Source organism: Rhipicephalus sanguineus, chromosome 10 (genome assembly GCF_013339695.2).
Source record: "Rhipicephalus sanguineus isolate Rsan-2018 chromosome 10, BIME_Rsan_1.4, whole genome shotgun sequence".
NCBI classification, from domain to species: Eukaryota; Metazoa; Arthropoda; class Arachnida; order Ixodida; family Ixodidae; genus Rhipicephalus; species Rhipicephalus sanguineus.
The window spans coordinates 144261504-144274102 of NC_051185.1; the positions used below are offsets into that span (position 1 = coordinate 144261504).

The 12599-nt window shown below is 47.6% G+C and overlaps 1 protein-coding gene across 1 annotated transcript in view; it reads right to left on the reverse strand.

The window, feature by feature from the left end:
- Positions 1–12599, reverse strand: part of LOC119372539 (serine/threonine-protein kinase TBK1) — a 145425-nt gene that overhangs the window by 101969 nt on the left and 30857 nt on the right. The window contains exon 10 of the mRNA XM_037643019.2: positions 10176–10362. Within this exon, the coding sequence (XP_037498947.1) occupies positions 10176–10362 (187 nt within the window). The remainder of the gene's footprint in view (positions 1–10175; positions 10363–12599) is intronic.

Sequence of the window (12599 nt, forward strand, 5' to 3'; positions counted from 1 at the left end):
TGTACTAGATTTTTCGCCAACTGAAACAAAGTAACTGGTTGCTTGGTGTCTAATTCCACCCACATCCCGCTATGCCGGTTGTTCTGCTGGCTTGGTCGCTGCCACTGCTGTTGCGCACATGTTTGTATGACCTGCAGCTGCATGGCAGCACATTTGGAGCATCCAATGTTTTCAATATTGTGTTTTGACTGGGGAATATAACGAATTCATATCACACTGATATTTGCACTAACCCTGATTGTATCACCAGGGTTTCACTGCATCATTCTGGTTTTCCAAGATCCCTAAGAATGAAACAGTCTTGACCAGCTTGTAGCACAATAGCATTCAATAGAAGTCTGGAGCTAGTACAAAGGAAGGTACTACCTGTTGTCCGATCCGCATGAATCCCTACGAGCTCATAGCTGTACTCGCACATTTTTCTGAACTTACAAATGCGCTTTATATTATTCTTTGTGGAACTTGATTCACATAACTAGGCTTGGACAGTGCTTCATTTCACCACTTCAGGATGATGTTTGTGTCTGCGTAATGTGTATTTCTATTGTAAAACTGGCACATGCATTGAGTTTACCTTCTCTACCATTTATGTTACACCTCTAAGAAACTGTGCTCTTGTTCCTGTGAACAACTGCTGTTTTGTTATAGGGTGATTCCACGTAAGATCGAACAATCGATGGCTGGTCGACCTCTCAAATTTATTTCAAAATTTTATATATTATTGCCTGATGAGTGGAAAGAAGAGATCCGCAATTTGTTTTGCCGCCAAAAATTTTTTCGAAGCACAGGAAATCAATAATGACGAAGAGGTGGGGTGAAGCGCTCATCCGCTCTGCTGTTTTGGCCAACTTTCGTTCTGAATTGCACAAAATATATTAAAGTTAGGTAGCTGAAATTTCTTTAACTAAATATATGCATGTTTTTGCTTCTCCTCAGGTATTTTTAGTTTTGATGTGTAGTGTAGATGTTTTTATAAAAAACCTCAAAATTGGCCCAGGGAACGTTATTTTCTTTCCTTTGAAGGTCTTTATCTCAAAAAATCCTTGTAGCAGAGCGACAAAAATTGCGCATTACGTTCATCGCATGCTTATCTACCAAACTGCCGAATCTTACATTTATGTAACGTTTCTGTAAAGAGATATGATCGGGCTAAGTTAAAGAAAACACCAGACAATGGAAACTTCTGACGACATTTAAAAAAAAAACCCATTTTTTATATTTCTCAAACTTTGTCCACTTATTCTTCTCCACATCAGCTTTCATAATCATTGAAAACATGTTGCATAATGTCGTTGCACTAATTGTTACGACCCCTCCAATGAGACCCTTAGGCAAGGATTGGCAATTCCAACTTCTTGCCCAGCAAGTGTATAAAATGCAGGCAGGATTGAATTTATTTTTATTAAAAGGCCAGCAGGTACCGAAAACGGTGTCGCCGGCACTGAACACGTTAATTTTGAAATTATTTCGTCACTGCAGCAGCCACGAGCGCAGGGCTACCGAACAGGCGCGCCCGCCCGAGATGCTCGTTGTAAGAGACGGCGCAGTGAGAGCTCGTTTTCGCGTCCTCAGACCGATTGAGTTTGAAACAGCAACACCTCTCAGGTGACTTGAACGCACGTGCACTGGAGCTTCGCTATTTTATCCACCCTGTGTTGGCACCACATCTAGGCGCTGATAACACGGCAGAGATGGAAGCAAGATGAAAACTCTATAAGGGAGCAATGAGCACTCGCTTCACCACACGCTGCTGCCAGAGAAACTGCGCTGCGCCAGTTGCGATCAGTGGAAAGCATTAACGTGGCGCTCCAGTGGCAAAGCAAAATATGGAATGTCAAAGGAAAGAAAAGCAAAACTATCGGTAACCGGATGCGCTTGCCTATCTTAGATGTCGGCAGCAGACGGCCTGAACTGGCCGCTCGTTCAGAGCGCTGTTCACATTTCATTCGGCGCGGATAGTTCTTGTGCTTTGCTCTTACTCTACTCCTCCTGTGCGTCTCATGGCGAGAAGTATAGCTTGGAATGAGTGTACTGTGGAGACTACCTTTTGAAGCACAAGAAGCTTAAAGGAGTACTGACACGAATTTTGAAAAATTTCGGATTGTTGCTCTAAATAAAAATACTGGTGTCGAGAAACCTAAAATGACTATTGTGGTGCCTGGGAATGCATGGTATATATTTTAATTAGCGCCACCTTAAAACGACACTTTCGGTTTAGATATCGAGGGGGTGGCTTCTCAGTGTCGTTTCATAGCAGTGTGACGTCACGGAGATACAGAAACTCGCGATGTACTAGCAGCAAATTCGTCATCTGCTCGTGGTGCACATAAACAACGATGAGTGAATTGTTGTCCCGTGACCCTGACAGTGATTTCTGCGATTTAGGTTGCATGCAGGACGCAGAACTCGCATACTCGGGGGAACTGTCTTGACTCGTCGGGATAATGTCCTTGCAGTGGACCTGGCTTGCAGATGCTCAGCGACGAAAACTTCAAAGTCAAATTAAAATATTTTATACGTGTTCTCCGACTCCAGTGTGTGGACAGCGTTGACACTGCATACCAACGAAGCAAAGTATGTCCCTTTTGTGATGTCTCAAAATCGTGTCAGTACTCCTTTAATTACTGCAAAGAAGCCAAAATTTCGCAGAGTTACCGACCTAGGCATATACGCTTTGAAGAAACGTTTAACGCCCGAAAGATCAGTGACTGCCAGTGAGACTGACTACTTGTGCTACGCGTGCTTTTGCTACCACTGCAATGAAAGTTCTTCACGGAACGCACAGTTTAACGATGACATTCTTATGCCCCCTGAAAAAGAAATCGACGTCATTAATCAGATCACTGCGACTACCGGTGCACGTGCGTTCAAGTCACCCGACAGGTGTTGCTGTTTCAAATTCAATCGGTCTGACGACGCGAAAACGAGCTCTCACTGCGCCGTCTCTTACAACGAGCATCTCGGGCGCGCGCGCCTGCTCGGTAGCCCCGCGCTCGTGGCTGCTGCAGTGATGAAATAATTTCAAAATTAACGTGTTCAGTGCCGGCGACACCTTTTTCGGTACCTGCTGGCCTTTTAATAAAAATAAATTCAATCCTGCCTGCATTTTATACACTTGCTGGGCAAGAAGTCGGAATTGCCTATCCTTGCCTTAGGGTCTCATTGGAGGGGTCGTAACTATTAGTGCAACGACATTATGCAACATGTTTTCAATGATTATGAAAGCTGATGTGGAGGAGAATAAGTGGACAAATGGTTTTTTTTTTTAAATGTCGTCAGAAGTTTCCATTGTCCGGTGTTTTCTTTAACTTAGCCCGATCATATCTCTTTACTGAAACGTTACATAAATGTAAGATTCGGCAGTGTGGTAGATAAGCATGCGAAGAACGTAATGCGCAATTTTTGTTGCTCTGCTACAAGGATTTTTTGAGATAAAGACCTTCAAAGGAAAGAAAATAACGTTCCCTGGGCCAATTTTGAGGTCTTTTATAAAAACATCTACACTACACATCAAAACTAAAAATACCTGAGCAGAAGCAAAAACATGCATATATTTAGTTTAAGAAATTTCAGCTACCTAACTTTAATATATTTTGTGCAATTCAGAACGAAAGTTGGCCAAAACAGCAGAGCGGATGAGCGCTTCACTCCACCTCTTCGTCATTATTGATTTCCTGTGCTTCGAAAAAATTTTTGGCGGCAAAACAAATTGCGGATCTCTTCTTTCCACTCACCAGGCAATAATATTGTACCTCGTTGTATTATCTCTGTGGACTGTGCAGGGGTGAGACGGCTGAAATCAACTTGGGAGCAGTTTTGGGAGCAGCAAAATTTCAATTTAGGAGCAGGAGAACCTTGTTTGGGAGCAGTTAGCGGCATTTATTATGTCGTTTTTGGAGCTTGAAAAAACAAATTTGTAGCAACTTGGAGGAACAAGCACATATTTTAATCGGCTTAGAACACACATAACATTCAAACAGCCTTTGGAGAAAGCTTTTTTTAACAGCTTATCGCCAGGTATGAACTACGCTACCTTTTTACAAACCACGCAGTTTAGATAACCTGGGTAACAACATATGAAATAGATGAAAAAAGTTTTTCCAACTAGGTTCACTTTACATTTGAAAATAAGAAAAAACATCACACTTCTCAAATAATAAAAAAAACCTGATTGCATAAGAATTGCCACATAGCAGTAGATCTTTGCTTTAGATAAGCAATACCACTTAGCAGATTACTGCTTTGACTTTTTGTAGGTCTGCTTATTTAGCTTTTCAAGCTTCCCCAGAGCTTCCTGTAAGTCAGTGTTCTCCTTCGTGGAAGGGGGAGGGGAGGAGGAGGAGGAGCGCAATGTCTGCCCCATACCACCCATACTTTGACTTATTCGGGATTGGGGGCGCTGCGATGAACCTTCGCCCTTCCTAAAGAGGAATGAACCCGGCGTACACCTATAAGCACCCGATCACAATAAAGCGCCTTCAGATATCTGCTCGGCCGCACGGGTGGCGTATCATTAAGTGTACCGCATGCTTTTATTAGGTGATAACAAACGCGCGCTTCACCACCGTTCGCTGCCACCTCATGCGGGACCGCCTTCAAGAATGGGTCGCGAGTGCCGAGGAATCTTATCGCTCGGACACAAATTTAAACGCGCGCGCGTACGGCGCTGCAAGCGTAGCGCCGTTGTAAGCGTAATAGTTTCAAAACGCTCCTTGATGTCGCCACCATGTGCGATAGGACGGTCGTACGAGGGAGCCCGAATCAGCGCTGCGGCAAACGAACAAAAAAAGGCTTCGTCGTGCGCACTTTAGGCACTACTTACAGCGGCACTGCATTTATTTCCTCCTTGGCGGCGGCGGCGCAAGCCCGGAGATGCAAACTGGAACTTGATGGTTAGAGCCTACTACCGTTTAATGCGTAGTTATGCCGCGTTCACGGCAGGTATGTTCTAACGAGGTTAACGCATGCAGCCGGAAATATTCGCTCTATCCACACGAAAAATACTCACCTTTGCTTATTGCGGGAGAACACACGCAGCAGCGTCGACATGAAAACCGTAGCTAGCAGAGGAACAAGCTATGCACAATAAAGAAACTGAGAGTGAACAACCCCGCTACGCACTACGTATGCCAGTCGATAGTTTTCGCTACGCGACAGCTTACAGTAGCGCCAGAACGCCCGGCCTGCCGAGAAGCAGCAAGCTAGCGGAGCGGCAGCGCATTTTGGGGGAGTTGGGGGGGGGGGGGGGCACATATATTCACAACCGCTCAGAGGCGATTATCACAGCACTATGGAAGCCTCCATTACAAAGGCGCGTAGAAGGACACGCTTGGGCGCGTTAACGTGTTCTGCGAACGTATCCCTGGCGCTGCTTCTAAAGTTACGTTTTCCCACGCTGAAACTGACGCGGGCTAGAAAATTCTTGCTTGTGAGGCCGTTTCGGCGCAGTTCGGCGCAATTTTAGCCATTTTTATGCTTTTGGAGCAGCTTGGCGCAGGAAAACAGAATCGTATCAAAAATGCGCAATATGCGCAGCTGTCTCACCCCTGACTGTGGAACAAGTGCGTTGTGGGTGTCAAATTTATCGAACCAGCCTGTTGTGCTACCCAGCGGTATGCGACTTGCCTCGTTTGAAGCGGATACCAGCCTCAGCATAGACGCCTTAAGTAATGACGCCTCGCTCGAAGGCCGAGCGCATGAAACTGGCCCTGGTGTCCCTGAAGACTCGTCACCGTTTCTGAATATGGTCAACAAGGCACTGCCCTCCGAGAAGCGTCAAGCCCTGGTCAGCGTCCTTAGCAAGCATGCTTCATTGTTTGATTTCACCCAGGACGCTACCAAAGTTCGTGTTCCAAATACGCGGGCTCGCCACAGGATCGACACAGGGTCCGCGCATCCCATAAGGCAGAAACCATACCGCGTGTCCGCATCTGAACGCAAGGTGATCGCTAAACAGGTGGACGACATGCTGGCCAAGGGCGTCATCCAAGATTCTGCTAGCCCATGGGCTGCGCCGGTCATCCTCGTGAAAAAGAAAGACGGGTCCTGGAGGTTTTGCGTAGACTACCGGCGCCTCAATTCTGTGACGAAAAAGGATGTGTATCCACTTCCCCGTATAGACGACGTTATCGACTGTCTTCATTCCGCATCCTACTTCTCATCTGTGGACCTCCGATCGGGTTATTGGCAGATACCCATGCATTCCGTCGACAAAGAGAAAACCGCTTTCGTCACACCAGACGGCTTGTTTGAATTCAATGTCATGCCGTTTGGTTTGTGCAACGCTCCTGCGACATTTGAAAGGTTTATGGACACGGTACTACGCGGCCTGAAATGGGAGATTTGTTTATGTTACCTTGACGACATCGTCATTTTTGGTCGCACTTTTGCCGAACACAATAATCGACTTGACGTTGTTTTAACGTGCCTTGAACAAACTGCCCTTACCCTGAACTCGAAGAAATGTCACTTCGGCCAACGAGAAGCGCTTGTACTTGGACATCTCGTGGACAAGCATGGTGTGCGTCCAGACCCTCAGAAGGTTGCTGCAGTTAGCAGTTTTCAACAACCGCAATCACAACGCGAACTAAGAAGTTTCTTGGGTCTTTGCTCCTAATTTCGACGGTTTGTGCCCAAGTTCGCTGATACTGCCTACCCTTTGACTTCATTGCTGTGCAAGGATACGCCTTTCATCTGGACAGCGGATTGTGATTCTTCGTTTCGCCAACTTAAGTTCCTTCTCTCTTCTGGGCCCATACTGCGCCATTTTGACCCTTCTGCTACAACAGAAGTGCACACCGACGCAAGTGGAATAGGTCTCGGCGCTGTTCTCATCCAGCGCTTCAATGACGCCGAGCTTGCCGTTGCCTACGCCAGTCGTTCATTGAGCAAGGCCGAGAAGAATTACACCGTGCCTGAACAAGAGTGCCTCGCTGTGGTTTTCGCTGTCCATAAGTTCCGCCCATATCTCTACGGGCGGCACTTTTCGATCATTACTGACCACCATTCCCTATGTTGGTTGGTTGGTCTCCGTGACCCTTCTGGCCGCCTTGCGCGATGGGCGCTACGTTTGCAAGAATTTGACTTCGAAATCCGTTACAAGAGTGGCCGCCATCATGCTGACGCCGACTGTCTCTCGAGGCTCCCTCTACCAACAACTGCATGTGACGCTGACAATTTTGACGATTTTCTAGCTGCCATCGACGATACTGCTTTTCCTGATCTCGCCACCTTCCGGAAGGAACAGCGCAACGACCGCAGCTTGGATGCCCTCTTCGATTCAGCCGCTCAGCCGATAGGTAAAAACGGCTTTGTTATCCAAGATGGCTTGCTCTACAAAAAGAATTACACAGCTGATGGTGCCAGCCTTCTTTTAGTGGTCCCTAAGAATTTGAGAACGCACGTACTTCATGCTATGCACGATGACGCATCTGCTGGGCACATGGGTTTCGCCAAAACGTACCACCGCATACTGTGTCGATTCTACTGGCCTACCGTATTTATTCGAAAATAGGTCGGGCACGAATATAGGTCGACCCCTACTTATAGCGCTCTACGAGAAATAAAAAAAAATATTCGAAAATAGGTCGACCCATGTTTTTTTTTTAGAAACAGGAAAATTGAAACATAGCACACCTTTATTTACAATTAACTTAGCGCCCTAGTCGCTGCCGGGAGTGTCATGTTCGTCAGATGTGCAAGGAAGGTTGTCGGATTCTTCGCAGGCATCCTCGGCATCCGAAATGACGTCGACTTCGCTGCCATCGATTGCGTTGGAAATGCAGCACTTTTTAAAGCCAGTCACGATAATTTCCGCTGGCAAGTCTTTCCGCGCGTCCTTCACCCACGTCGCAACTTCATTGAGGGAAGCCCTTCTCGCGGCGTCCCGTCGGTGTCATTGCAGCATCCTCCTTCAAGCCACTCTTTGTAACTCTTCGCCACCCGGTCCTTAATGTAGCCGGGACGTCATACCTAGCGGTATGACGACCAGGTCTGTTGGCCTTCTGCAGGGCCTCCTTGACGCCCGGAGCCTCAGTTCTTTTTCAAGAGCGTCATGCCTGCCAGTAGTTGCTGGGCCGCGAAAAGCACGACGCTATCCATTGCACGCGAACAGTCGGTCCCGCTGCTTCCGCCAACCCCTAATCAACTTTTACGTCGAACTCACGCTGAGCGGCACAATTGCTGGAATTCTCGGCAAAAAGTATCACTTGACGCTTGAAGTCAGCTGTGTAGCTCTACCGACGTGACACCGTCCAACCGCGCATTTGCAAATGCGAACCGTCACGTCAGATCAAACAACAAACAAAGAGTGAGGCCTTAGGCCAGTGCCAGTGCGGCTGCGCGTCGGCAGGCAGCACGGCTAGGGGGCTAGGGACTTCACGGCCTACCTAGGGAAATCACGGGTTCCAGCGCAAACATGGCGGAGCGGCTGCATTTCGCGGGGGCTTTGAAAAGGCGGTGTGCAGCTATTGCACAAATAACTTTTTTTTCTTAGTTACTTAGTCGGAAAAGGCGAACGGGTACGGTTTTTATACCAGATTTTATGGTATATAATGTGCGTATGTAGAAGGAACTGCTTGAAGAACAGCAGGCGCGGCAGTTGAACGCCATAGGTGCGGTGCTTTTGGTCGCTTTGATCGCGAATATAGGTCGAGATTCTTTGGTCACGAATATAGGTCGATAGCTGATTATGGGCAACATTTTTGGGAAAAAAAGGTCGACCTATATTCGAATAAATACGGTAGTATGCGACGCAATACAGAAAAGTATGTGGCCAGTTGTGATAAGTGTCAGCGATTCAAGCGACCAAATACTGCTCCGGTCGGTCTCCTTCACCCTGTGACACCACCCTCATCGCCTTTCGAAATGGTTGGAGTGGATCTTCTCGGCCCATTTCCACGTTCATCAAACAACAACCGTTGGGTTATAGTCTGCGTTGACCATCTGACACGTTATGCAGAAACCAAAGCGATGCCAACGGCCACGGCTATCGATGTATTGAGTTTCCTCCTGTCTTCGGTTATACTGCGCCATGGACCACCTCGTATTATTGTGAGCGATCGTGGTCGCCAGTTCGTGGCCGATGTAGTAGAAGAGCTCTTGCGTCTCTGTGCTTGTCAGTTTCGCCACGCGACCCCGTATCACCCGCAGACAAACGGTCTTGTGGAGCGCACCAACAGGACACTGACCAACATGCTTTCGATGTACGTCGATTCCAGGCACAAAAATTGGGATGACATCTTACCCTTTATCACCTACGCCTACAACAGGGCAAAGCATGAAACCTCTGGTTACAGTCCATTCTATCTTCTTTATGTTAGACCACCCCGCAGCTTCCTTGACACCATTCTACCTTCAAACGCTCGTGAGGACTCTTCTATTGCCCAGACTCTCTGCCGCGCAGAAGAAGCACGCCGCATTGCTCAGCTCCGTACGTTGGCGTCCCAGGACCGCTCCAAGTTCGCCTACGATTCGCGACACAAGGACGTGTCGTACGAAAAAGGGGACAAAGTGTGGCTCTGGACACCACTTCGCAAGCGCGGTCTGTGCCAAAAGTTTCTGGCTCGTTACACCGGCCCTTTCGTCATCGTCGATCGCTTAAGTGGTGTCACGTATTTGATCGCTCGCCTCGTAGCTCACGGCTACCGTTCTAGGAAGACGCAGCTTGCTCACGTCGCCCGCCTAAAGCGCTGTCATCCCCGTGACTCTTAGCGCACGTAATTTATACTCGCCCAGAGGGCTTCGTCTGGGGAAGGAGTGTTACGCTGAAGCAACAACGGAGTCAAAGGAAGAGGAGAACGAAGTGCGTCTGTCTTCGAAGCAACTCGGTGTCGGTGCGGCAACCCTTCGTCCCTTTCATCTATTCACTTGTAAATAAACACACCCCATCGTAACAATATATAAACTTTTGAAATAAATTTGAGAGGTCGACCAGCCATCGATTGTTCGATCTTACGTGGAATCACCCTATAGTTCATTTTCAAAACCCCCACGGTTTACGAGGAAAATAAACTTAAAAGAATGCCCAACAGCACTTGAATGATAGCACTGCTGAAGCAGGGAAGTCAACTTTTGCAGCAAGACCAATGACCTCTCAACCACTGGTTCATTTGGCAACATGGCAGGCCTACACCACTCTTCTCCTTTCAGGGAGATCATTTCCACTTCGCACTTGCCTGCACTCTGGCACAGTTGATGTCGAGCAGCAAGTAGGGGCGCTCCAACGTGGTTGGGGGCAACTCGTGCGCGGAGCTGCTGCGGCCAAGTGCACTCTCCAGCAACACGCCCTCGGGCAGCAGAAGCAGCTGCGAGGCAGCGGGGAGGTTCGTCTGCTGGTACACCTCAGCCTTCAGGTCGGAGAGCCTGCAAAAAGAGGAACAGGTGTGCTTTATGTCAACTGACGTCATTTATGACATCCTGCCTCCTGGAATTTAGGCTTATTTTTTAGGTGCATAAGCATTTCCATACCGACCCAATGAGAAAACTCCATCCATCTATCCCTCTGTCACGTAAGACAATCATTGCCATAAAGAAATGAATGTATAAAACCATCAATTTTCTTGGCAGTCCTGGATTTGAACGCAGGTCCACAAGGTCCAAAAACGAGTTTCTTAACCACTGGGCTAAACACAAGCGCTTGCGGAATGTGAACATATCTGAACCATAGACAGTATAACCTCATTACAACAGACCTTCATAGTGAAGAGGATTTTAGTCTGTTGTAAAGAGAGTATGTAAAATCCAAGTACTGTTACAACAGACTTTTATGTAAACGCTGAATAAGTCTATTATAACTGGAGAGAATTAAGAGTCACAAATGCGGTCAAAGAACGGAAACGACATAGAAGTGCTGTAAAAAATTTGTTGCGCCTGCCGAGGTGGCGAGAATTAATTCGGAAATTGCAAAAGAAAAGAAAAGAACAGAAAAACAGAACAGTGTTTTTCAAAAAATTATAGCTCCGCAATGGGGCAACCGGGCGCCGCCATTCTGGGCTTGTCGGAAAGAGCATTTTTCTGTATTCAAATTCCCTTTTTCAGCTAGCTCCTCCATTCAGAAACAAGTGTACAAAAAGCAAATGTTTGACGTTCGTTTCGAAGCCTTTGTTTCACGGTTGTGGGATAAAAGCCTTCTCTAGGACAAGATATAAAGCCGGTATGGGCAACAGCACACATGAGGAAAAATTAGACAGAGAAAATTTAATGCCAAGCTCGTGTTTTCGTGGTCACGGCATGAGCCTTCTGTAGGGTCATTCCAGACATTGATGAATGCTAGAAAGATTTAAAACATCATGCCAATGCCGGCCGGAACTAACGTGCTAAGGAAGGCCACAACATACCGTATTTACTCGCATAATTTGCGCACTTTTTTTCGCTGAATTTGGAGCTCCAAAAAGGGGGTGCGCAAATTACGCGGAGATTTCACGAGCACATCTGAAATAACGCGCAATATATAGTCCTAACATGCGCGATATAATACATTAAAGAAGAAAATAAATAATAGCGCAAACGAAGGGTTTTTAACAGAATTAGCACGTACTTTAACCAGCCAGATTCGGTCATGCACGGTCTAGTCAGAATCACTGGTTGAGAAGTCCGACTGAGAATCATCGCCGCGGCCACTGTCACTGCCCTCCCATAGCGCGTTGTCCTTGGTTCCGTCGAGCGCGTTGAGGCGTCTTCTTGAAGCTCTTGGCAACAATGCCACGGCACGGCGATACCGGTGGGCCTAAGCTCTCGCACATATTTGAAAAGGTATTCTTCAACGGCAGGAAACTTTCCATGCTTCGGTCGATCCTCGGAACGGTCTCCTTCCCGGTCTTGTATTAAAAAGCGAACTCTTCTGCGGCACGGTTCCCGTTTCGTTAGGCGAATTCTATAACAATGAGCTTGAATTTTGCCGAATAGTTATTGTAGCCCAGCGCAAGAGAACAGTGAGAACGCAACTGGCTGATCGCGAAACCTAAACTTCCGAAATTACCGAAGGCTGCGTCGCAGCGCGGACGCGACGCAGAGGAGGAGGGTCAGCGAGGGGAAATGTTGGCGCGACTGGCCCTCGCACGCCTCCGATGCAGAAAGTAGTCCGTGCCGTGTCGCGTGCATGCATTCTCACGGCGGGAGAATCCGACAACCCGTGAACAGGTTAAAGTGTTCGGGATAGTTCGGGTACGGTTGGTACGGTCTCGGTGGTTTCCGGAGAATAGAACGAAGTAATCGGAAGAAGGGACTTCGCGCTCGCGGCCTGTCTTGTGTATGACTGCGCTCGCCTGCTCGGTGAGGGCCGCGGGGGCGCGGCCGTTCAAAGTTTCCCCGTGCGCGCAGGCCGGCGAGCTGGCTCGAGCGGGGCGGGGAGCGCAAAATATGCGAGTAAATATTTTTTTTTTAGCAAAGCTGGCTAAATATTAGGGGTGCGCAAATTATGCGAGGGCGCAAATTATGCGGGTAAATACGGTACATCCGGAGGTAAACTGTTGTGCACAAGAAACAGGGACACAAGAAGAGGAAAACACAGATAGGCAGAAGAATTGCCAACAAACCCAAGTGGAAACCCTCCTGACGCAACATACAATAAAATGCTTGCACATCACTTAGACAACTTCCAA